The sequence below is a fragment of the Lynx rufus genome, unplaced genomic scaffold (genome assembly GCF_022079265.1).
Source record: "Lynx rufus isolate CCGP_SWC_20201006 ecotype Redwood Valley unplaced genomic scaffold, mLynRuf1.p SCAF_4, whole genome shotgun sequence".
In the NCBI taxonomy this organism is placed as follows: domain Eukaryota; kingdom Metazoa; phylum Chordata; class Mammalia; order Carnivora; family Felidae; genus Lynx; species Lynx rufus.
Window position 1 is genome coordinate 54703654 of NW_025814856.1, and position 26610 is coordinate 54730263.

The following is a 26610-nucleotide window of genomic DNA, read 5'->3' on the forward strand; positions in this document are numbered from 1 at the left end:
TATCATGTGACGGGATTTCCTTCCTTTTTAAGGCCAAATAATATTCCATTGTATGAACAGGCTTCACTTTGTTTATCCATTCATTCATCAATGGACATTAAGAGGGTTGATTTCATGTTGAGTGTTCTTACCACAATAAAAAACAAAACAAAACAAAGTGGTATCTAAATGTCCCTGTCAGCTCTCTTACCTTCTAGACTCTAAAGAGAGTGGCCATAACTATGATTGGCAAGTTCTCATTGTCTGAAGAGGCCAGTACATGGCTCATATGAGATTTGGTCCTGTCCTAACCACCTCACTTCAGTTCAAGAAAGGACCTGCCATGACCTCAAGAAGCCAGTCAATGGCTGGATCCCATACTGTTTGTGCCTCCTATGCACCCTCCTTCTCCTTTCTACTTAATTATGTCCTACTCTCCTTTGTGAAGCACTAAGGCCTCACCTCTTCTTGGAAACCTCCTTGATTGCCCTGACTCTGAAGACCTGGGACACTTATGCTGTTTAGAGTTTAGTGCACACAGCTGAGGACACTGGGGCTGCCCCACAACTGTGCTATCTCACAGCCAGCCGTTGTTTTTATATCACGAGATATAACATTCACAAAAGAGCATAAAACATAAATGTAAGGTTTTTTATGTCAATAGCTTTCTCATTCCCCAACTTGGCTGTGTGTGTCCCATGGTCAGACACCCCGCTGTCTTCTTTCCTGGCACCTCGAGGGCTGAGGGCCCTGCGGGGGCTCCATACAGAATGGGTGGCTGATGTACACAGGCCAGAGCTCAAACTTCAGTGAGCAGACATACCGCTGGGGATCTGGTAAACATGCAGATCCAGATGCGGTCAGTCCGGCAGGTGTGGGGGGTGGTGCCTGGGTGCTGCAGGTCTGTATGTCCACCTCTGGGCAGCAGGGCTGCAGACTAGGTATATGGAGCAGCTGCCATGAAGCCAGGAAGGAGAAAGCGAGGGTGAGTGTGATGGTGGCCCCAATCCCACGCTGGGGCCAGGGGTGTATGTAGGACATGGCAGAGAGGAAAATCAGCCACAGAACAAGCTCTGTTAGGGCCGGGGCACCCTAATGCCTCATACCCAGCCTGCTGGCTCCTCACAGCCCTCAAGGCCTCCAGGACTCTCTGAACAAGGGGCGTGGGACACAGGGCTGCCCTGGCCACCTCCAGACCTCTTAGCCCCTATTCTGAGAGTCTGTCCTTCATCCTCCTCTGCTCACACTGCCTCCAGATGTCTCTTGTGTTACTCTGCTGAACCGCTGCACCCTCTGCATGGTTACCAGGGAGCTGGTGAGAAGCCGGGTTGGCTCCCAGCTTTGCCCCTCACTGTGCGAAGTAAATTTTACAGGACCAAACAAGTGTTTTCATTTTTTTAAAGTTCTTAAAAGCTTATTTATTTTGATACAGAGAGTGAGAGCGCCATTTTGAGAGTGACAGTGATAAGCAGGAGGAAGGGCAGAGGAGGAGAGAGAATTCCAAGCACGCTCCACACTCTCAGAGCCCAGTGAGGGGCTCGAACTCACAGACCATGATGAGATCATGACCTCAGCCAAAACCAACCAAGAGTTGGACACTCAACCGACTGAGCCACCCAGGCGCCCCAAGTGTCTTCATTTTACTGTCATGCATCTAAGTTTGTTTTCCTTACTTGACTGCAGAAACGGAGTCAAATCTATTATTTATTTATTAGTTTCGGGGCGCCTGGGTGGCGCAGTCGGTTAAGCGTCCGACTTCAGCCAGGTCACGATCTCGCGGTCCGTGAGTTAGAGCCCCGCGTCGGGCTCTGGGCTGATGGCTCAGAGCCTGGAGCCTGTTTCCGATTCTGTGTCTCCCTCTCTCTCTGCCCCTCCCCCGTTCATTCTCTGTCTCTCTCTGTCCCAAAAATAAATAAACGTTGAAAAAAAAAATTAAAAAAAAAATATTTATTAGTTTCACTTGAGAATATTTACTGAGTACTATTTTACATCCCAGGCAGTAAGGACACAAATGTGAATAGGAGAAGTGTGGTCCTGCACTTCTGGAGCTATTCTTACAGGGAAAGGCATATGGCATGCATGTAAACAGAAAAAGAAAGACAATCACAGCTTGAAGTAAGTATAAGGAAGGAAGTAGATAGGAATGCTGCAATGGAGCGCTTAAGGATGAGCAGAGGAGGCCTCTTTGAGGAGGTGACATTTAATCTGAAACCCTGAGCCAACTGTGCAAAGGGCAGGAAGAGTGCTTCAGGAGGAGGAAACTGCAAGCACAAAGGCCCTGAGGTGGGTGAAGAACGGACAGAACCTGTTTTGGAATCCTTTACGATGCCTGTCCAAAGACCTTGGAGTTTGTTGAATTTCATCTGATCTGTGATTAACACATGACAATAGAAGATGAAACGCCGGAGATTTCCAAATTTTCAAATCTGGTGCCAACAACCAGAATGGCAAACACAAGAGGAGAAGCTGGCTGAGGGGATGGGAAGATGCCGGGTTCAGTTTGGGATGCGCTGAGTTCGAGGTATGGTAGACCCTCCTTATCTTTGGGGGATATGTCTCAAGATTCCTAGTGGATGCCTGACACCACAGATAGTGCTGAACCCCACACAGGCACATCTTGGAGACACTGTGGGTTTTTCCAGACCATTATAATAAAGCACATACCGCAGTAAAGCGAGTCAAATAAATTATTTGCTTTCCCAGTGCATAAAAGTTACGTTTCCATTACACTGTATTTCTATTAAGTGTGCAACAGCATTACACCTAGAAAACAATGTACATACCTTAATTAAAAATACTTTATTGTTGGGGCACCTGGGTGGCTCAGTCAGTTGAGCCTCCGACTTTGGCTCAGGTCATGATCTCACAGTTGGAGAGGTAGAGCCCCACATCTGGCTCTGTGCTGACAACACGGAGCCTGGAGCCTGCTTCCGATTCTGTCACTCCCTCTCTCTCTCTGCCCCTCCCCCACTCATACTCTCTCTTTGTCTCTCAAAAAATAAATAAATGTTTAAAAAATACTTTATTGCTACAAAATGCTGAGCCATAACCACTGATCATGGATCACCATAATATAATAATGATGAAAAGTTCGACATCGAAACACTGTGAGAATGACCAAAATGTGACACAGAGACACTGAAGGGAGTAAATGCTGTTGGAAACGTGGTGTCGACAGACTTGATCCAGGCAGCGTTGCCACAAACCTTCAATTTGTAAAGAATGTAGTATCTGCGAAGTGCAACCAAGTGCACAATGAAACAAGGTATGCCTGTATGCACTGTTTTCTCCTAGACATACATACCTATGATAAAGTTTAATTTATAAATTGGGCACAGTAAGGGATTAACAATAACTAGTAATAAAATAGGACAATTACAACAATACATTGCAAGAAAAATTCTGTGAGGGGCTCCTGGGTGGCTCAGTCAGTTGGGCGTCCGACTTCGGCTCAGGTCATGATCTCACCGCTTGTGAGTTCGAGCCCCAGGTCGGGCTCTGTGCTGACAGCTCAGAGCCTGCCTGCTTCTGATTCTATGTCTCCCTCCCTCTCTCTGCCCCTCTCCTGCTCACACTCTCTTTCTCTCAAAAATAAACAAATGTTAAAAAAATTTTAAAAAAAGAAAGAAAAGTTATGTGAATGTGGTCTTTCTCTCAAAATACCTTAGAGTACTCTACTCAGCCTGGTTCCTGTGATGATGCGAGATGATAAAACGCACATGTGGTGACATGAAGTGACATAAATGATGTCGACACTGCGACGTGTTAGGCTACTACTGGCCTTCTGCATATATGTCAGGAGGAGGACCCCTTGCTTCCAGATCACAGTTGATCACGGGTAACTGGAACTATAGGGAGCAAAACCCCAAATAAGGGAGGACGACAGTATCTGTGGGGCTTTCGGAGGCTGGAGTGTGGGCCACGGAGAGAGGTCAGACCAGCAGCTCAGCTCTGGGAACGCCAGCTGAGGAGGGCTGGCCGCTGGCCTGGAATGGGCTGCCTGGGCAGAACACAGATGAGAGACAGGGGTGGAGGAGCTCGGGCCTTGGGAAAGAAAGGTCTCGTGTGGAGGCAGAGACAGAGTTGGACAGTGGAAAGCAAGGGAAGAGGGAGCTCCCAAGGTGAGAGACCACCAGAGCTGAGGCTCAGGGTCTGAGTGGACAGCGTGGAGGCCTGGCTCATGGAGGCGGGGAGGGCAGTGCAGGGCGGATGACAGCAGTAAGGGAGGTAGGGGAGTGGGGAAGACTGAATACGTCTGTGGGCTGAGGGAAATCCTTAAGAATGTCTGCAGCCCATCTCCCTCTCCTATGCTCCTGTCTACTGACCTAGTCTTCTAGCCCTCGAGGCTCAGTCCCGCTTTTCTGCCTCTGCACTGCTGTCTTCCACTCAGAACGCTCTGTCCCTGGACCCTCCCATTTCTTGCTGGCTCACTCTATTCAGCTCCCTGGTTTCTTCCTCATCCTAAAGACCTCTAAGAAACCAGAACTCTCCTGCACTGCTGGTGGGAATGTAAAATGGGACAGCCATCGTGGAAAATGGGATGGCAATTCCTCAAAAAATTAGAGACATGATTCTCGTATGATCTAACAACTCTCCTTCTGGGGACACGTGGGAAAGAACTGGAAGCAACGTCTCAAAGAGACATCTGTACATCATGTTCATAGTAGTATTATTCACAATAGTCAAAAAGTGGAAGCAGCCCAAACACCCACTGATGGATAAACTGACAAGCTGTGATATGTACATACAAGTGGAATATTATTCGGCCTTAAAAAAGGAAGGAGACTGGAACACAGGCTACAACATGGATGTACCTTGAGGACACGGTGCTCAGTGAAATTAGTCACAAAAGGACAAATACTGTATGATCCCACTTACATGAGGTCCCCGGAATAGTCAAAATCAGAGAAGCAGAGAGCAGCATGGGAGGTGCCAGGGGTTGGGGAAGGGGCTGGGGAGTTAGCATTTAATGGGGACAAAGTTCCAGTTTGGGGAGATGAAGAGTTCTGTGGATTGATGGTGGGGATGGTTGTACAATAGTGTGAACGTACTTAATGCCACCAGACTGTACATGTAAAATGGTTAAGATGGTGAATTTTATGTTATGTGTATTTTAACACAATTTTTTTAATTGGAAAAAAAAAGCTTTCTCTAGCCTCACTGCCTCAATTTCCCCCCTCACCCCGCCCTTGGCACCCAGCTCCCACCTGCCAGGTTTGTTGTGTTTCTTTGATGGCACAGCGCTTTCACTGCCTAAACCCACCGCAGGGGCCTTCTGATTGTTCATCTCCTTCTCTAGGGGAGCTTCTATTCTAGAAGCCAGGCAGGGAGGCACCCAGTCTGTCTTGTGGCTGCTGTATCTTTAGCCGTTGGAAGGATGCCTGGCACATAGCAGGTGCTCAGTAAGTACTTAGTAAATACATTTCTGCTGAAGAGGAGGGACGGGGAGAAATGGAGTGAGGATACAGAGACAAGAGATGCAGACGGGAGGTAGTTCATGCTTGTGATGAGATGAGGATGTTTTCTGGGAAGGGGAGCAGGCTGCAGCCTGAGGAAGCTGCTGCAGGATTAGGAGGGCTTCCTGGGGACTAGAAGGAGTGAGAACAGGCCATGGAGCCAAGGTGTGGGGCTGCACAATGGGTTGACAAGACTCTGGCACGGAGAAACCACATGGCAGAATTTAACCCAGGTGGGGACTGGCCCAGTGGAAATAACTAGAGTTCAAGGAGATGATCAGATAGAGGTGACAGGTGAGAGGCCTGGGGGCACGAGGCCAGCAAGGAGGCCCAGGCCAGGCCACATGGACCGTGGGCACAGCCAGGGAGGGTGTCACAGCAGGGCAGGCCTGTTCCAGAGGACAGGGCAAACTTCTGCCTGGGCTCAGGGGTGGACCTGTCAGGGAAACACAGGGACGACAGGACTCAGGTGAGGGAGGAGGAGGTGGAGGGAGGAGGTGGCTCAGAGAGGCCACCAACTCCTGGGCTCACCTCTGGGGAGCTGGTATTTCGCTTGAAAAGTCTCAGTTAGTCTGAAAATCAGGCTTGCTGTCAGGGAGGAGTGATATGCCAGGTTGCCTTTGTCTCCTCTCACATTAGATTTATTTTTATGTCTTTCTTGCTTTCCCTTTTCTGCCCCCTCTTCCCTTCAACCCATACCCCTTGAATGTCCGTGAGTGGGAGAGAGGGCAAAGTCAGACAGGTGGGTGGACGGCTGGGCTCGGCCTCCTGTCCTGCTCCAGAAGGCTCTCCACTCCTGATGTGGCCACCTCAAAGCATCTGGAAGAGTGGAGCTCACCCCCTTTTGTTTATTTTTACATAACCCATATCAAACTCTAGGAAGGGTGGGGCTCACCCCAAACATACCTCCTGTGGCCCCAGGGAAGCAATTCCCGGGGCGGGGGGGGGGGGGTGGTTCACTCACACCTTCCCTAGGTCTGCTCCTCTGAGGTGGCTGGAGATGGCAAATCTGGCTCTTTTTCCCCCCTTGATGTGATGGAGGCCTTTGCCTTTTGGGGAAGTAGAACTTTCAGTGGAAGACAAAAAGATGACAGCAAATGCTGCCTCTCTCCACCCCCCCCCCCCCACCAAAACCAGGAAAGATTGCACCCTCTAGAAATGCCCCTTCACATCCACTGAGGGCTGCCGGGAGGGTGAGCACTGCAACAGCCTCCTAGGGGTCACTATGGCTGCAGGTACAAAGATTGAAAATGCCCCTCTGTGACCTACCAATCTCTTTCTGGGATCTATGCTAGAGAAAAGCACGTACACAAGGAGGTGTGTGAACAAGTGTACTGCAAAGCTGTTAGTAGAGCATAAAAATTAGAAACACTATAAACGTCCCTCAGCAGTGGGATGGCCAAATAAAGGATAGCATATCCATAAATGGGAATACCATGCAGCAGTAAAATAAATAAATAAATAAATAAATAAATAAATAAATAAATAAATAAATAAAATGCTGTAGCAATGTGTGAAAATCTTATAAGATAGGTGTGTGTGAATGCAACCAAGTTAGGCCAGGTTTCTTACAGTTTGACATGACTCAACCTATCAGAACAACTCCACAAACAATACCATCCACTTTCCACTCATAACAAACAACGTATGTAAGGGAATACAAGGGAGAGGTTCTGGAAAGACACACACCAAAGTGTGCACCACAGCTGGAGGAGGAGATGCAGGTAGTCCCAGAGGAACATTTAACAGAGAATTGGGGGACTGTGGGGGGAACCATCACTAGGTGGGGGGCCCCCTGAGGTACAGAAAGTTGCACAGGGGGTGCCCTACTGCTTTGTCAGCCCTTCAACTCTTCCTGGCCTGGTACCCAGACCCAAATCCCAGTGTCAGAGTGGGGACCAAATCCCAAAGAGCAACCGTTTTTCTGCTTCCAGGTTCCACAATCCCTGATCCGGATGCTCAGAAAAGTGCAGAAAAGCCATAATCATCTTTAAATAGCACTACTGGGGCACCTGGATGGCTTAGTCATTAGGCATCTGACTTTGGCTCAGGTCATGATCTCACTGTTCATGAGTTCCAGTCAAGTCCTGCTTCAGGTGAGCCCTGCTTCTCTCTTTCTCTTTCTCTCTGCACCCCCTGCTCCCCACCCCTCCTGGGATTCTCTCTCTCTGCCCTTCACTCACTCTCTCGCATAAATAGATAGATAGATATCTAGATATCTAGATATTTAGATAGATAGATAGATAGATAGATAGATAGATAGATAGATAGATAGCTCCACTAACTTAAAGCTCCCTCCCTTGCCCTCAAGGAGCCAACAGTTCCTTCTGGGGAGAAGGGAAGAAGTGGAGAGGTAAGAGAAGGCTTTCAGGGCTGTAGGGGAAACAAACAAACAAACAAACACTGGGCTTGTAACTTTTAAATCCAACCCCTTCAATCGCTGGCAGAGTAGCCTTGGGCAAGTTACTTAATCTTTGTGTCCTCTGTTTCACAGGGGGGGTGATGGCACTGACGGTGAATTTGTAGAAAGGAGTGAAAGAAGCCTGGAGTGCAGCAGACAGTGCACTCTACCCAGAGAGGGGGAGGAAGGGTCAGAAGCCAAAGCAGGAAGGACTGAGGAAGAGCCAGGTGGGAAAACCCCCTTCAACACTCCCACAGCCCTGGGAAGGTAACTTGATGAAAACCCTGAGCAGAGAGATAAATGAGGTGTTAGAAGAAATCAACGAGATGAAAACAAAATGAAGTCATGACCATTTATACACAAGGCTTGGTAAGCGCCAGGCACTCTGGGGGGCACTTCCACGGGAGCAGTCTTTAGTCAACGTGATACACCTACCCTGGCTGTGGGAGGAGAGGTTGACAAAGACAGGGACACAGGCACGGGGCAAGGTGTCTGAAGGAGGCTTGTGAGGCAGGAGGTGGTGCTCCTCAGCCTCCCCAGCTACGCCTCTGCAGACAAGCGGGGCCCGGGGGATGCAGTGGGGGAAATGTCAAGCTGGCCTCAACCTTCCTCGCCTGTCTCCCTGCAGCTGGGTGGGTGTCTCTCTTGGTCTGAATTCCCAGCCCCCAGCACCGTGTGGTACTTCCTGGATGGCATGGAATAACAGCCGTGTGACCCCGGACAAGTTCTTCACGTCTCTGTTTCTGCAAATAAAAAACACGGGAAGCAAACCCTAGCTCCCAGAAGCGCTGTGTGGAAGGACTGACATCATGCCAGCGAATGGAAGTGAAGCACAGGACCCGAGCACCCTGTGGCGAGCACATATAATTACCACCAGCCACCAATGCCCAATGCCCACTAAGAGGTCTGGACCTCCACTCTGACTTGGTTCTTGTCCCAGGCAGGGCCTCAACTCACCGTCTGTGTCCAGACAAGCAAGAGCCCTTCTCTCAGCCCCATCCCCTCAAAGCACCACTGCAGAGTACGGGAAACCAGCTTTCAGTCCCAAACTGTCTTCAGTTAAGGAAACTCACACACTTCCCTTAACTCATCCTCAAGATTCCCACTTCACAGCGAGGAAACTGAGGCCCAGAGGCCTGAGGTCATTAGAATCCAGGTCTGTCTTGATTCCAATCATGCAGCTCTATTTCACTTCATTCACAAGGGCTCTTGGAACCCCAAAATTCCTCAGACCCAAGAAGCCCGTGGGAGCTGTCACCCTGGCATCACCAATGCAGAACCCCATGTCTGCCACATGTCTTAAAGCTGCAGCCCCAGCTGCGCAGTGACTCTTCCTCTGTATCCAACTTGGGGCCAGCGACTTGCAAACAGCTCCCTTCTCACCAAGAGGGGGTGCAGTGTATGCTTCACCGTACTTTCTCAGCCTTCACATCTCTGATCCCCCACAACCCATCTGCCCCTCGTCCAGGGCAGGGCGCCCTACCTTGTGGGTGAGGCTGGGGTCTCTTGGAGCACTGTCCTCCTCCTCTGAGCTTCCCTGCTCTTCATCCGATGAGAGGTCCTCTTTGGGGGCCGCTGCCGAGATGGGACAGACCTTATAGGGCTCTGTGTAGGCGCTGGGGTCAGAGCACAGGAGAGAGAGGGTTAGAGTTCCCTGTCCAGCACAGGCAAAGTGAACACACCCGAGGCCCTAGTAATGCCACAAGCCATTAACAAGTGCTCTGGGTGCAAAGCTCCATGCCTGCCCTCCATGGGGACCCAGAACTGAATAAGACACAGGCACAAACCTCTCTACCTGCTCCCACTCCAGCCATCCTGGCCTCCTTGGAGTTCCCTGAATATGCCACACTCTTTTGCTACCTAAGTGCCTCTACACATGATGTCTAAGATAGACTTGTCTCTCTGTTAGATACAAGGCAGGCTGAAGGAGGGTACAAATAATTACTATGATGTCAAGAGATGTTAATCTGATTGGACCGGCAGTCTGGACAGGCATGGTCAGGCAGCAGGGGCCATTCCCAAGGTGGTCATGTCCTCTGGGCCTGAATAAGTGATGCAATACAGTTTGGGATGTGTATTGTGGACTCTGGTCCCTGTGTTGCCATCAGCTAGATCATGAACAGCACACAAGTCAGTTTCCACCTAGGGGGATAATGATTCCTATTTCATTTTCTTGGCTGATGCTATGAGGATCAATGCTTAGTAAACTTACACCAGTGAGATTAACAATCTCATATATACGTAACTATGACTATTACATAGGCATTGCCATTGATTAAATACATTTATTCAATAAATGTTTTTGACTGCCTGCTTTATGCCAGGCACAGAGCTAGGCAGTGAGTAAAACAGTGGTAAATAAAGCAGATATGGTCTCTGTCTCAAAAAAGGAACAATGAATATACAATCATAAATTGTAAGTGAAGGGAGAAGAAGGAGGTGCTTTCATAGGGAGTAACAAGGAGGAACTGTTTAGATATGTCAGGGAGGGCTGCTCTGAGTCTGTAAGAGAAAAAGGAGCTCTGTGAGAGCACAGGGAAGTTTCCAGGAGAAGCAGCATGTGTAAAGGCACTGAGGCAGCAAAGAGCTTGGCCTGTCACAAACCAACCTGGAGTAGAAGAACCTTCCTTTCTCTGACTTTGAAACTATCTCCACAGAGGAGGCTCTAACCCCATTACAACCACCTCCTTGCTCTGCTCCCTGCTCTGGGCCTCCCTCTCCACCCAGCAGAGTGATTGCTGTACAACATTGGGCCATGTCCATCTCCTACTTGAAAACTTTCAATGGCTCTTTCCTGCCACTGGCAATGAGGTCCCAGAAAACTTCTCAAGAATTTTCTCCTCATACTCAAAATCCAGGTTATTTGGTCTTGTTAAATTCTTATCAAATCTTTATTTCCGCTCTCTGGGAATGCCACAATGAGGTGCTAGAATGATCAATGGATGGATGGATGAATGAATTGGGAGAGAAGAGGAAGTATCCACTTGCTGGAGTGGCTGGGCCAAGGCTAGCCCATGCTTCATGTGGTCAGGGACACTGTTCCTACCTCTCGTCCAGGCAGGGAGAAGCATGGCCAGGGTAGGGGACGCCAGGACAAGAGAAACTGAGCCTTAGGCTATGGTACAACTAGGGGCCATCTTTGGAGCTCTTTCTCCACTACTGCAGGAACCAGAACCAGGGATACCTGGAGCCTAAGCAACAAGGGGCTCTGTCAAGAGCAAGATAGGCATCCCTTGGTCCACACTGGAGCCATGAAGCCAGAGAGATCAGAGACAAGGTGGCCTGTTCCTGCCTGGGCTTTTGCTGACATAATGTGTGTGTGGCACCATCTGTAGCTGTGTCCTTGTGTACAGATGCACAAACTAAGTCCTGACTGGGGCTGAGTCATAACTTACTCTACTTACTGTCCCACTGGCTACCCTTATGGTCAGACCTCTTTCTTCTTTTTTCAGAATTGACTTTGTTGTCCTCTTCTTTCAAACTAATGGAGCAAACAATGGATTTTGCAACAAGTCCTAGTCTGCCAAGGTGTAAAAAGGCACGTGAGCACCTCCCTTCCTAAGACCACCCTACACCTTCTTCACTGCCCCTTCCCACACCACCAGAGGCCACCAGGAGTCAGAGGAACACCACACTTGCTTTAGAGACCACAGAACCTCCTTCAGGAAAGTGACTGCATGGGCCAGTCTCCTAGAGCCCTGGCTCCCTTTCCCTGACCCCAGAGCCTCCTGTGTCAATTTGCACCCTCAGACAAGGAATGGAGCCTTGCACCCCTATAAGAGGATAGCCACATTAGGCCCCAGCAGGAGCCCATTATGTTCTGTGGAGGATAACCAGTAGTGATGAGGGATGGAGCAGTTACCCAGTTAAATGTGTCCCTGAACCGTACTTCCTCATGCACTGTGAAGGAGGAAAGGATTCTCAGCCACGCCTCCCACGGATGAAGGGTGCCATCATGGTCCCAGGCAGCAAGTTGGAAATCTCAGCATCTCATCACATAGCCAGCCACTATTTGAACACGACACCTCTCCTGGAATTTACCGTTAGTCTTCCCCAACTCCACTGGCATCTCTGTCATAGCTCTGTGGACCAAGCATCTCCTGCCTGGACGCCAGTGACCACTGCTTTCCTACCCTCTCCCATTACACCCTGGCTGGCTTCAATCTTCCCTACCCAGCAGCCAGAGGGGCCTCCTCAAAACCCAATCTGATCATGTCACCCTCTCGCTCGAATTGTTCAGGCTGTCGGGCAAGGCTCTGCTCAATTTGGGATGTAAAAAAAGTGGGTGTCCTTGGGGCTTAATGCTGCCATGAAGTCTTCCCAACATTGGATACTACCTCAGGCCAAGCAGAGGGTTGGATTCCACAGGACAGAGCCATGAGTGACGCTGGGGAGACAGCCATGCAAGTCAAACCCCCAGAGAGAGGGAGAGACTGACTCAAGGTCACATGGCAAATCTAGGCCAATACACATTGCCTCCGAGGATGCCTGTCCCTATGCTTGATCCCATTTTAGAGATGTGACAACAGAGGCCTAGTTGGGTTTCCATAGTGCACTGATGTACGGAGCTGGGCCTCAGATTATCAGGGTGAAAGGGGGCTTTGTTTTTGTTGTCTGTGCTATTCTTTTATTTTCTGTTTGAGAGGTGGTAGCATGCAGAGATTAGAACTCATACTCTTGAGTCAGACTGCCTGTGTTCAAATTCCATCTTGGCCCCGTAGCGGCTGTTGTATAACTTCACCAAGCCTCAGGGTTGCCTAATTCACTGAGCTGCCTGGAGGATTCAATGAGTTACATAATGTAAAACAATCAGAACCATGCCCAACACATAATAACTTACTAAACGGGAGCTCTCTCCATTACCAGCTCAGCTCTAGCTGCATACAGTTATTCTATGATTTACCTACTGTTGTCTTTAAGTCAACTCATTTTTAACATTTACTAACACTCTGACCTCATCTCAAGTGATAACACCCATGAAATGACAGTGTGCATTCCTCTAATCTTTTCTTTTCTTCTTTTTTTAATGTTGATTTACTTTTTTTTTTTTAATTTTTTTTTCAACGTTTATTTATTTTTGGGACAGAGAGAGACAGAGCATGAACGGGGGAGGGGCAGAGAGAGAGGGAGACACAGAATCGGAAACAGGCTCCAGGCTCTGAGCCATCAGCCCAGAGCCCGACGCGGGGCTCGAACTCCCGGACCGCGAGATCGTGACCTGGCTGAAGTCGGACGCTTAACCGACTGCGCCACCCAGGCGCCCCTGTTGATTTACTTTTGAGAGAGAGAGAGAAAGAGAGACAGAGTATAAGTGGGAGAGGGACAGAGAGAGAGGGAGACACAGAATCCGAAGCAGACTCCAGGGTCTGAGGTGTCAACACAGAGCCTGATGTAGGGCTCGAACCCACGAACTGTGAGATCATGACCTGAGCTGAAGCTGAATGCTTAACTTAACTGACTGAGCCACCCATGCACCCCTCCTCTTTTTCCTAAAAAAAAAAAAAAAAAAAAAAAAAAAAAAAAATTTTAAAGAGAGAGAGCACGCACATGGGTAGGGGCAGAGGGAGAGAAAATCCCAGCAGGCTCCAAGCCCAGGGCGGAGCCTGACACAGGGGGTTCCATCCCATGATCCCGGGATCATGACCTGAGCTGAAATGAACTGAAATCAAGAGTAGGACACTCAGCTGACTGAGCCACCTCTAACTTTAAAATAAACCATACAATTATTAATCTATAACAGTTTGATTAACATTATGTTGCTCACCATCAGAGACCCACAGGCCTCACATTGATAAACACAGTTACCTTTGACCCATCAACCATCCAACTGCAACCAACCTCAAGCTTTGGCTGGAAATGTGGCCCATGATCTTTTATTCTACTTCTTCTTCTGACTTCTGTTTTCAAGAAAGATCTAGAACAGAAGTCAGGAGACAAAGGTTTGGGTTCTATAATGGTATTTCTGGCTTGTTTATTTCACTGTCTCATTTAGGGATTGTGAGCGCAATGAATGGAGATGAACTGCCATTAAAAATATACTTTCACAACATAAAAGAACAAGTATAATCCAATGCCTTTGCAGATTTAATGAAAGTTGTAGTGACAGACCTGATCTTGGACAGAAGTCATTCATTTAATAAGCAAATAAAAATATTCTAAGACCACAAGTGTCAACACAGCTGCCCCTACAGACCCTTCATATTTGCTACCAGGCTGATCTTCAAATACAGGGAAGAAAACAGCTCTGAGAAATGTTTCGACAACTTACACTCAAATGCTCCACCAGGCTCTAGGAGAACTTGTGTCCTGTGTGAGTAACCACTTCTTTCCTTGGGGAAACAGATTGGGAACCCTGACACATCTCATTCATTTCCCCGGTCTGTCAACATAAACTCGAGAGATGGGTCCTATGCATAGAAGGGAACACTGCAAGGCTCTGTATTTTTAGTTGCATGGTTCCTGTCTTTTTGGTTTTTCAGTCATTCAAAAAAAATCTATTAAGAATCCTCTGTGTTTCAGATTCTGAACTGTAGGTACTGGTAGGACAGTGGTGAACAGACATTGCCTTTGTTCTATGGAAAATGTCCATTATAACTGAGATGTTGTCTCCAGATAGCTTATTTGACCATAACAATATATTACATATGAGAAGGCCTTCTAACCCACCACCCACTCATCTATATACTTTTTCATCTACTCACCCATTCACCTATCCATCCCTCCACCCACCCATCCGTCTATCCAACTACCTACCCACTTAGCCATCCATCCATGTGTCCATTTTTCCACCCGCCCATCTGGCCATCCTTCTATCCAGCTATCCAATCATCCCTTACTCACTTACTCAACATACAGGGATTAGCATGTACTTCAAGGAGCTAACACAGGGAGGACTCAAAGATGACTAAAGTACTATCTCTGGCCTATATCTAGTTAAGAGGGTGAGCTCAGAAGTCAGGCTGCTTGGTTTAAATCCCAGCTCTATCACTTCAAACAAGCTACTTAACCTTTCCATGCCTCAGCTTTTCGCGTGTTTGTTTTTAAATCTGTAAATCAAGGGAGATGACACATGCCCGGAAAAATCAGCAAAAGGGCCAGGCAGTCAGGACTGTAAGTTTAGAGACCAAGTGGCCTGGAACTTTGGCATCAGATAAGAGGAGAGTCACTGTGTGACTTTAGGCAAGTCACCCAATCTCTCTGTTTCCCATCTGTGATGTGGGGATGAGTATGTAGGTTCATGTGGGATGAAATGAGAACATAATGGAGAAAGTGGTCACTGCCTGGCACGCAGTAGGTCCTTTCTGGCCAGCCTGCAAAAGGGCCAAGTTCTAAACCCCCAGACTAGTCTCCACAGAGCTGTGTCCTCCCTCTGAGTCGACTTGTGTTTTAAAGGGAACATAAATTAAAGCTGCCCAGAGCTCATTACCTTAAATGACCCTCCAAATGAGCACAGTCCTTTCCAGCAGCCTAGAGTCGTAAAAGGACATGTGCATCCACGTGGGGGGACGAACAGTTTGTAACCCAGCCCAGGGCTGCCCATTAAATCCCATTCTATGTGACAGTCGCCGGGAACCATAACCCTAAGCACAGCCAAAATGGCCTAATAACTCATAAAAAAGGAACGCTGGCCTCACTGGGAATCGGTCAGTGGGCACTCTGGCCCCAAACTCCATCTTTGTTGGTGCAATGATATGTGTGAAGGAGGCCAGACTGCAGACGTAACAGCCTTTGGCTCCTGTGACATAGGCTGGGACCTTTCTGAAGTTCGCCAGCTCAGCCAGGAGGGGCAGGGGGCTTCAGGGTTGCTCTCTGGGAGCTGGAAAGTTGGAGACAGAGGAGACAGGATGACTACCCTAATTAGCAGAGCAGCTGGAATAGCTTGGAAGTGGAGGGAGAGGAGGGCTGGCTGCACAACCAGGGATTTCCAAACCCTCAGACATTCAATCCTGCCCCCTGCCTACTCTCTACACCCTCTCACCCCCAGGCACCTTCACAGTTCATTCAAACAATCCCTCTAGACCTTCCCCAGGTGCTACTTTCTGCTCTGAGACTTCCTTGTCACTCAGAACTGACCCCTCCCATGTCCCCCTTCCTCAAAGGGACACTGAGACTTCCACAGACACAGGCATCATCTGCACTATAACTGGGAACCTTCGACTGAATATGGTGGAAATGGCTTAAGATGGGGGTCAGAGCCCCAGGGGTCCTGGATTCACCACTAACCCAATGCATGATCTGGGCTACACGACTGTCAAGGTGGGCCTCAGTTTTCACACCTGTAAAATGGAGGTGGAGAACAAAACACCCAGGCATGTGAAGTGTGCTGAGACCAGACCGTGTGCACCCCACAGCCTGAAAGCAGCTGCCTGCCTGTCTCCTCACTCCTGGAGTGAATCTCTGCTTTGTTCCCTCTTGGAGGGAATGCATCTTACACCCAGGGTCAGCCAAGGGATAGCGCTTGTAATGGTTCCCAGAAACATGATTGAAGGAGAGGCTTTTTAAAAAATTCAATTTCCATTTTTCACTAAGTAAAAACAGAAGTACATCCTTGCTCTCTGTCCTATGACATCCCCACCCCTCTTCTTGAAACACAGCATCAATGGTTTTATAGGAATTTGTTTTCTTGTTATAATAACTTTATTGAGATATAATTCACATATCATAAAATTTACCCTTTTAAGTAAGTATATAATTCAGTGCTTTTTAGTGTATCCACAGAGTCTTGCAACCATCATCACTACTTAATTTTAGAACATTTTCATCAACCTCAAAAGAAACCTTGTACCACTAGGACTGCCCCCTAATTCTAGGCAACCACTAAATTTACTTTTTGTTTCTATGGATTTACCTTTTTCTGGACATTTCATATAAATGGAATCCTACAATATTTGTCCTTTTGTTTATGGCTCCTTTAGTACAATGTTTTCAAGGTTCATCCGTGCTTTAGCATGTATCAGTATTTCATTCCTTTTTATGGCCAAGTAATATTCCACTGTAAGTCTATACCACATTCTGTTTATCCCCTCACCTGTAGATACACATTTAGATTGCTTCCACTTTTGGGCTATTATGAATAGTGCCTCTGTGAACACTCTGGTAAAAGTTTTTTGCGTGGACATATGTTTTCATTTCTCTTGAAAAAAGAAATATATGTGTGTGTGTGTGTGTGTGTGTGTGTGTGTGTGTGTGTAGAACGGCTAGGTCATATGGTAACTCTGTGTTTAAGATTTTGAGGAACTGCTGGACTGTTTTTGGCCGCACCATTTCACATTTCCACTGCAATGATGAGGGTTCCAATTTCTCAACATCCTCATCAATATTTGTTATTGTCTGTCTTTTTAATTGGGTTTGAAGCAGTTTTATAGGGATTTTCAAAAAATTTTGTTCTTGATTCTAGTTCACCTCCTCCTGCTCCAAACAAACATCTCTTTTTCCCCCTAGGCAAAGGGGAACATAGCCATACCTATGAAGGCGCTCTTTTTAGATAACCCACGGGGTTCAGAAGTCCAGGGGAGCAACATTAATACTTGTGGAAGACAAGCAGAAGCCTCATAAAATGATAGACTAATATAAAGAGGTAACATATGAGAGAAAAATCATAAGCCAGAGCCCCAAACTCACCAGAGCAATTGTCTCTCAGGTTCTGGTGTTGGGAAACAATCACTAACCCTCCTGCAACTTGGGGTGCCAGTCAAGACAGCAGAGGAAGAGTCCTGGCCCATAGCAGCAGCCACACGGCTGGGCCACAGGCCGGGCCTCGCTCTGACCACTGACCCTCGCACGTCAGCCACCTTTGGGGCCCCAGCAAAGGACAATGTTAAAGGACACATTTCACCTCCTGAGGGCAGTTCTGCCACTTGTCAGCCCAATGACCCCAGGCCAGTCACTTAACCTGGCCAGCTCCCTCCTTTGTAAAATGAAGATGGTAACAGCCCTCACCTTCCCAGAGTCTAGAAGATGATGTCTGTGAATGAGGTGGGTGAACTGCTCAGCGCAGTGCCTTTGCTACAATCAGTCTGAGCTAAAGGCCAGGGCTGAATTAATCAGGCAGAGCTCCTCAATGTAGTACAGACCTGAGTTCCAGCCCCACCTCTGCCACCAGCTTGCTGTGTGACCCTGGGTGGGCCCTTTCCTCTCTCTGGGCCTCAGCTTCCTCATCTGTAGAATAAGGGAGTCAGAGAACCTCTGAAGGCCCTTCCCAACTTGGAGCTCTGTGACTCTACGTCCAAAGGGGCCACCCCATGAAGCCGAGGAACTCTGTCCTCGTGATTCCTGCACATCTCGGCCCTCATCGGCCTTCGCATGCAGCCAAAGCACTGACTCACTGGCCCACGCACACTTCTGCACTTTCCCATCACTGTGCCTCCTCCAAGGCTATTCCAGAATTCCTGCCCACCCCCTTCCTCCACTTGCCCCCCAAGGGCTACACACGTGCCAGCTCTTGTAGGAAGCCTTCTGCATCTCTCCTGCTGGAAGGGGCTCCCACCACAGTTTACATTTTGTGACTGCAGTTATTTCTGTTCCTGTATTAGGTCCCCTATTAGACACAAGTTCTTCGAGGGAGGGGATCATTTGCTTGCTATGCACTTCTGTGTGTTTCATGAATGGTGCACAGTAGGTGCACAACAAACATGCACTGAACGACTGTCCTACCCCAGCTAATTTATCTGACTTCCCCTTAGCCTACCAGTGAAGGCCTCCCTATTCCTGTATGTACTTGGCCCACAGCAGGTGCTCAACACCTTTAGTAAAAATGGTACCAGCAGGTGCTGCCATGAGAATGCTGTGGCTAGCTGAGTCTTAATGGATAAATGGGCTTTTCTTCCTTCCTCCCTCCCTCCTTCCTTCCTTCCTTTCTTCCTTTTTACTAATTAGACCATTATTTGATATTACTTCAAAAATGGCTGTGGGTGGGGGTTGGGAGAGGCACCCTGTGGGGTGCATCTGGTTCAGCCATAGGCTCAGTGGATGCTGAAAGACTGGTGACTGGGATTGCCTCAGCTTCCTCATCTGTGAGATAAGCTCCACAGCTGTCAGTCCTAAGTACCCAGCCCAGAGCAGGAGGAAACTTGGACCCATCTTTCTCCTGTCCTGACTGCTCTGAGATTCAGAGTAAGCAAGACCACAGGGGAGGTGGAAGGGAGGGGGGCCGTTGATGCCACCTCAGGCAGCGGGAGAGGATGTGGTGGCTGGAGATTCATGAAGAACACTGTAATTTTATAACTGCACACATCTGAAGCTGCCAGGAGCCGGGAGAAGGGTCATTTGTGGTTTCTTTGTGTGGTGGTCTGAAAAACAGTCCCCTTTTCCCACCCCTCCCTTCCAAAAGGACACAGGAGCAGCCGCAATAGTAGAAGTAGAGCCAGTGATCTGGGGTGCTTACTACGTGCCAGGTACTTTACGAATGTTTCCCAGCCACTGTATCCTGTAGGTGTTACCATGCCCATTTCACAGATGGGGAAACAAGTGCTGACAGGGTAAGTGCAGAGCTGGGAAAGGAACACAGGGAATCTGGCTTCAGAGTCTGTTCTTTGGGCAACTAATCTATACTGCTTCTATACAGCAGCGGCAGTAGCAGCTAACTGCTGTGAGTGGTGAGCTGAACACGTCTCATCCATTACTCCACTAGATCCTTTCAACTACTTGGTGAGGCAAGCACCATTATCATCCTCGCTTTTCACCTGGGGAAACTGAGGCTCTGTGGGGCTAAACGACTTTCCCAAGGCCTACTGTGCTATTCCTCTTCCACCAACTTCTCCTGGATAGAACCACAAACAGACGACCCTCAGCTGGGCCCACTCATGAGACACATTCATTCCTCTGGTTCACTGCTGCCTCGTCTGTGCTGGGAGATGGGCATGAGAATGTACAAGAGGTGCCGGGACACAGGGCAGGGTCCACAGTGCAACCACACGAGAAGGGCAGAGGGCGAGGGCCTTCCAGACACACATCAACACACGAGTCATGTGTGGCCAGAGTGGGACATCTGGATGGGGGACACAGAGGGAATCAATCATACAGAGGCAGACAGAAATAAACACACTAAGGCTCAGACCCAGCAGGGAAGGTGACAAAGGCAAGGGAAACACCCCTGGACCCAGACACACACACACACACACACACACACACACACACACACACACACATTCTTGTCACATGACCCATCTTGTGGTCTTGCTGAACTACATCTGCCTCTTTTGTTCCCAATAGGGACGAAGCATTTTCAGAGAAATGCTACCCTTTGCCAAAAGCCTTTAAGATCCCATAAATCCACCTTGTTTCTCGAGGGCAGGGACTGCCTGCCAAGAACAGATGCCTGGGAAGCATCTGCTGACCTGACTCCCTCATACTGGTCAGGACCTAGGGTACATGGCTGATAGATTCTCCTCTCTGGACCCAGGTCCAACGTCACCTCCTACTCCAGGAAGCCTTCCCCAACCAAGGAGGCAGGGCTACAGAGAAGCTAATGAGGCTTATGCTTTTGGCCCCCACACCTGCATGGGTTCCTTTCAAGTCTCTGTAGGTTATTTAGTATTCTTCATTGTATATTCTTTTTTCTTAAAGAGACACCACAGATTGCATAAGCTTAACAACCTGCCCCTGTGTGGCCACACCTACTTACAGAAGAGGCCCTGATCCCCTCTATGTGCCCTTGTACCCACAGAGGATACCCTGTACCCTCACCTGGCTATGGTCTTGCTTTTTTTAAAATTTTTTTTTTCAATGTTTATTTATTTTTGGGACAGAGAGAGACAGAGCATGAACGGGGGAGGGGCAGAGAAAGAGGGAGACACAGAATCAGAAACAGGCTCCAGGCTCTGAGCCATCAGCCCAGAGCCTGACGCGGGGCTCGAACTCCCGGACCACGAGAACGTGACCTGGCTGAAGTCGGACGCTTAACCGACTGCGCCCAGGCGCCCCAATGGTCTTGCTTTTTACATGTTTTCTCTCCCTCACCAAACTGTAAGCTCCTTCCTGCCAGCCAAGAGTATTCAATGCTGCATATAACAGGTGCTCAACTAACACCTACTGTCTTTAATTGGTTCATGGGGATGGGAGAGAGCACCTCCAGCCAGGTCCCTCCTGGCATCCCTGAACTGGTGTGGACTTGGAACACTTCAAGATCAGAGCTGCCCTACCCAGCACAGGCACAGCCATGCATATGGATGGAGCACCCACTCAATCTGCATATATTGACGGTCTAACCCATGCCTGGCACTGGGGACACAGAGGTGAAAAGGATCCCCCTTATATGCCCTTGGCACACTCATAGCCTAGTGGGAAAACCAACAGACCGACAGGAGAGGAGGTAGTGTGTGCTATGAGGAAGCAGCACAGTAAAGTACCCCTAAACCTGTGTGGGTGTGTGTGGTGAGGAGGGAATCACAGAAGGGTTCCAGCCCAGGGTAAGGCCTGACTGAGCTGAGTCTGAAGGTTGAGCAGGAGACAAAGAAAAGACAATAGTAGGGGAGAACATTCCAGGGAAGTTCATGCAAAGGCACTGCGGAGAGAAATGTTGGGGCCCATGTGCAGGGAACCAGAAACATATACTGCTCCACAAGGAGGGCTGGGAGAAGAGGTTGGCAAGGCACCTGGCGTCTCAAATGCAGGGCTAAGGCACCTGAACTGTGTATCCCAGGGGTAATGGGTAGCCAGAGGAAGGCTTTTAGCCAGGGGAAGAACCTGCCTAGTTGTGCTCCCTGGAGAGTTTTTCCCTCCGGCCACTTGTGAACAGCAGTGGGAGACATGCTAAAGGCTGGGAACCCAGAGAAGGCTGGGAAGGGCCTGGGAGGGGGCTGGTGAGGCACGGGCTCAAGGAAGCCTATGGGACACAACACACAAGTATCCTCATTTCACAGATGAGAAAACGGAGACTCCAAGGTATTGGGAGATTTGCTCAGGGAGACCCAGCCAGAAAGTGGCAGTTCCAAGATTAAATTCAGGTCTCCCATCCCCAAATATAACCTTTGTTTCTTAAAGTGTGAAATCAGGTGCATAAAAGCAGTAAAGACAGTGCCTGGACACCTGCATGGACTCAATGAACATTAGTTCCCTTTCCTATTCTTTCCCCTCCTTTCCAGTTCTTATCCAGGCCTTAAAAATTAGCCTGCATCCCAGAATAATCAGTACAGGGCCTGTTTTTACAAAATTTCAATTTACACACACTTCTCAAGGAACACTTCTGTGGCATAAGTGAAACTGTGGCATAAGGAATCTATGTTCCCTGTGTGACAGGGCCGAAGGCAGTTGGCATGTTCTGTCCCCGTTTTGCTTCTCACAGCTGGGCTGTGGGCTACATGGGGGCAGTGAGCTTGCTGTATGTATGTTAGGGCTGCAGCAAGTGCCCATCTAACAGGTGGAGAAATCAAGTTTCAGGGTGGGAAGGAGTAAAGGCAGATCTCCTGTTACCCAGCTCCATGCTCTTTCCACTGCTCCCAGGAGCCTCCCTCGGGAGCAGGGGTCAGCTGCCTTGGCGTTTTGGAGGCAGGCTGGGTGTGGCAGTCTTGGAGGGAAGAGGCAAGGGGAGGGGCAGGGCTGCCTGGGAAGCAGGACCTTTCCCTTGACAACAACAAAAAGTCTGTCCTTGGGGTGGGAAGAGGGGCACCCGCCCTCAGCCCTCCCACCAGCGCCCAGACACATCTTCTGGGCTCCCAAAGGCTGTGCCCCTCCTCCACCCACCTCCCAGGCCTTGTCCTGCATTTCCTGTAAATACCGACACTTCCTCCCCCGGGAGGGCCTGGCAGTGCTGGGGCCACACCCGGCTGGCCTGCTAGCCCAGCACACAATGGCTGGGCCACTCTGCACCCCAGGCCGTCCCCAAGACCCAGAGAAATGCCACCCTTTGCTCGAGCTGCCCCAATCCAATGCTCCCATGGCAAAAGTGGGCAAAGTAAGGCCTGGGTGGGGTGGGGAGAAGAAGTTTGACCCAGGCTGCACAGCAAGTCTGCCGCACAATGTGAGGTCACACCTCACTCATCTCTATACCCCTGCCACATGTAGAGTCTAGGAAGTGAAGATGCTACTTAGGAGCAGACTCTGGAGCCAGCCACCTGGCTTTCCAAAACCTGGTTCTCTGCTGCTCACCAGCTATGTAACCTTAGGCAAGTTTTCTGTGCCTCGTTTTCCTCATCTGTAAAATGGGGAAAATAATAATACCAATCTCACTGGGTTTTTGTGTCAGTTGCCATACATAGAAAGTATCTAGGGTAATGGCTGTAACACTGTTACCATGTTACTGTTGCAGTTTTTAATCTTTAATATTTATTTATTTATTTATTTATTTATTTATTTATTTATTTAATTTTTTAGAGAGATTGAGAAAGCACAAGCAGGGGGAGAGGGGCAGAGAGAGAGGGAGAGAGAGAGACAGACAGACAGAGAATCTCAAGCAGGTCCACATTGAACACAGAGCACAATGTGGGGCTCAATCCCATGACCCCTGGATCATGACCTAAGCCAAAATCAAGAGTCAGATGCTCTACTGAATGAGCCACCCAGGCGCCCCTATCGCACTTTTTAAATGTCCACTGAAAACTCTATCCAGTACAGACCCAGGTCTCCAGGCTACAGCCCACCAGGGATGCATCTGGGGGTTGGATTTCCAACCTCAAAATAGTTCAGAGTTAGAAGGGCTGTACTGGGAGTCAGGAGACTTTTGTTCTGCCAGTGACTCACCCTGTGACCTTGAGCAAAATCACTTCCCTCCTCTGTCTGTGCCTCAGTGTCCTCAGCTATTAAACAGGGTTCAAAATCCCTGCTCTGCCTACCTCATGGGTTGTTGGGAGATCATATGAGTATTTAAGGTTGGAGCCAACATTCCCAAATAAATCATCACAAACCTAAGTCTCTAACAATAAACTCTGAAAGTCTTTCTTGGTATAGTGTTAATTTCATGGCTACACTGAGTGCTTCCTGTGTACTTGCCCCTAGGTAAGCACCTATCTGCGATGTCTCATTTACTCCTTGAGACAGGTACACAGTGGCATATTATCATCCCATGTCACAGATGATGAAACAGGCCGCAGTATGAATTGGAACAGATCTCTCTGCCTCCAAAGAGACTACGTATGCTGCCTCTAGGGGAGTGGTTCCTTCAGTGCAATACCCTAGGCTCTAAGAGTGGGCTGTACAGGCTTTTCTTACCCACTCCCCCATCCCCTCACCCCTTGGCTAAGATCTGCACCACACTCTACAGTCTACAAATATACCTGCATATTCCATCTCAGTTGATTTTGCCCACAAACCTGTAAGGCAGGCACTAGTACCTGGAGAGGCAGAGCAGCCTGCCCAGGGGCCCACAGTGAGAGAGCAGAAATAGAGGGCCAGAACCTGGGTGTCCAGCCCCATGCTTAGAACTCTCCCCTTTGCAGGACAACACCTCTTTGTTTCCTGCACGGACCTCAGAGCATGCTGGATGGTGGTTCCTGACTCCAGAGCTGGCATGGGGGCATGTCAGGACCCGGGCGCTATGAGCATTTGGGGGGGTCGGGTATCTGGAAGTGTTTAGGAGCTGTGCAGGAAAGCCTGAAATTTTTTTTTTTTTTTTTGGCCAGTAATTGCTTTGAAATATGGGTTCAGAGGGCCGGGCTGCAGCGCCAGCTGGCACAGCCTTCTTTCCACACGCCCAGGACAGAGACTACAACAATGGAAGCCTGGAAAACTGCACACCATTCTGTAAGCATTTCCAATTCCATTTCTGAAAGAAAGTGCTGGAAAAGAGGCAGTGAACTGGAAACAGAACCCTTGAGGACAGTGTGGCACCCTCCTCAACTCCGCCCTCACAAATCCCATCCTTCAACTCCCCGGCCCTGTGCCTTCAGGGAGGAGCCCCTGAGCCCTTAAACTGGTCGGGGCATTTTCCTCCACCTGAAGATCAGACTGTATACCCAGGTTCAATTTAAATGAGTCTGTCCCCAGTTAGTGATTCAGGAGAAGAGTCTTACGGGAAGCAAGCTGGAAGGAAGGATATCAACTAGGTAAGCATTTCCTAAGAGCACATCATCTTTACAGAAATAAACCACAGGGCCAGCTGGGTCAAGCTCTTGCCTCTGTACTGACACCCAGCTCCAAATCCAGCCTCCGAGCCGCCCAGCTCCTCATCCCTTCAGCCTTCCCCTCTTACCCCTGGACCACTAGGACCCCAACTTCAGTCTTAGCCCCTCTCCACATTCTGGGAATGCCACTAGTTGGAGGGTGGGGGAACTTTGCTCAGTTATGCAGGATCCGAGCATAAAGTGTATTAAGGCAGTTCTCCAACTGTAAAGTCTAACAAGACAAAGCATGCTGGGGTGCTCACAGCTCCAGAGCTCACCTGGACGATGCTGTTTCTGATATAAAGCCACCTTGTAACCCTGCTCCAGGGCTGGGTTCCTATCCTGATAAACTCTCTCACATCCAGCTACATTTATCCTACCTGTATCACCTGCTCATCAGAGAAACTTCCCAAACCTCCCAGAGCAGAAAGAAAAACTAACAGATAAGACTGAGATAATGTCATAGCTTTCCCGGGGGAGATGAGACCCTCATCCCTAGAGGTGCTCAAGCTCCGGCTTGTTGAGAACTGAAGTGTCCAGTGGGGGACTGGGTGTCCCCATCTCAAAAGTCCTTTCCAAACCCAAACTGACTACCCTCATTAGCTGTAATTCAAACTTCCCAGAGTAAAATAAGTTATGAGTTGATGAGGCCAGCAAGTTGAGGATGACTTCAGAGTGCAGCTAGGGGAAACCTTTCCTGGTTTCCATATATATTATGGAAATATTTCCTGGTTTTCCCATATATATTATGCTGTATACCTGGGAAACCTCAACCCACAAGATACAGCAAGAGAGTCCCCACCTGCCTTTAGAAACCCTGCAAAGGAGATCACCTGGGGTGGGGTGGCACAAAGGATTTTTTGACAGGGCTTACAGAAAAGAGAAAAACCAAGACCAACCAACTAACCAAACAACAAAATCTAGAAGCTCTCCCTAGAGTAAGCTAGGCAGAATTTCTGAGTAAGCTAAGGCAGAACTTCTCAAAACTCTCAAATTCCAGGAGGCACAGAAGTTGGCACCTGAGATGCCAGGAGGCACCTGAGATGACATAGACACCTGTCCGAAACCCAGGGTAGCGACTTCCTTGAGCACCTTAGAAGGTAATGAGGCACCAGTCATGGGCTATTGCTATAACTAAATACCAGAAGTATTTAGTTAAGAGGGGAGATAAGGGAAAGACTTTCCAGGAAGGAAGAACAGTATGAACAAAGCCATGAAGACAGGTATGTGTGTGGCCTATTGCAGAGAAACTGGGGTTTCTTTTTTATTCAAGCATGACACTATGTCAGCTCTTTATATGCACTAGGATAGGATTCACTAGCTGCATTTCACAGATGACAAAATCGAGGCACAGAGATATGACACAACTAAGCCCAAACCACATAGCTGTTAAACCAGGGTTTAAAAATGAGCCTGTCTGACTGAAAAGCAAAATGCTTTTATATCTACCTGTCTAAAGGGACCCTTTCCACATCTCTTCCTCTACACAAATACAGGAGCATCTGCAAGGTCCCAAGACTGCCTCCCCTCTGCAATGGACCGGATCCAGAGGGAGGTGGTTCCCCATGCAGCTAGTTACGAAGAAGCCACATGGTTAGGGGATTGTTCCTCTAAGGATTGTTCCTCTCTAATTCCTGGGGAAGTCTGTTACAAATGCACATTTCTGGGCCATATCCCAGACCCTGTGGATCAGAATCTCTGGGTGCAGGGCCTGGAAACCTGCATCTTTAACAGTTTTTTT

General features: G+C 48.7%; 1 protein-coding gene across 2 annotated transcripts in view; it reads right to left on the bottom strand.

The window, feature by feature from the left end:
• FGD5 (FYVE, RhoGEF and PH domain containing 5) overlaps positions 1-26610 on the bottom strand; it is a 111951-nt gene that overhangs the window by 59105 nt on the left and 26236 nt on the right. For both annotated transcript variants that reach the window (XM_047097057.1, XM_047097058.1), the window contains exon 2: positions 9320-9452. In XM_047097057.1, the coding sequence (XP_046953013.1) occupies positions 9320-9452 (133 nt within the window). The remainder of the gene's footprint in view (positions 1-9319; positions 9453-26610) is intronic.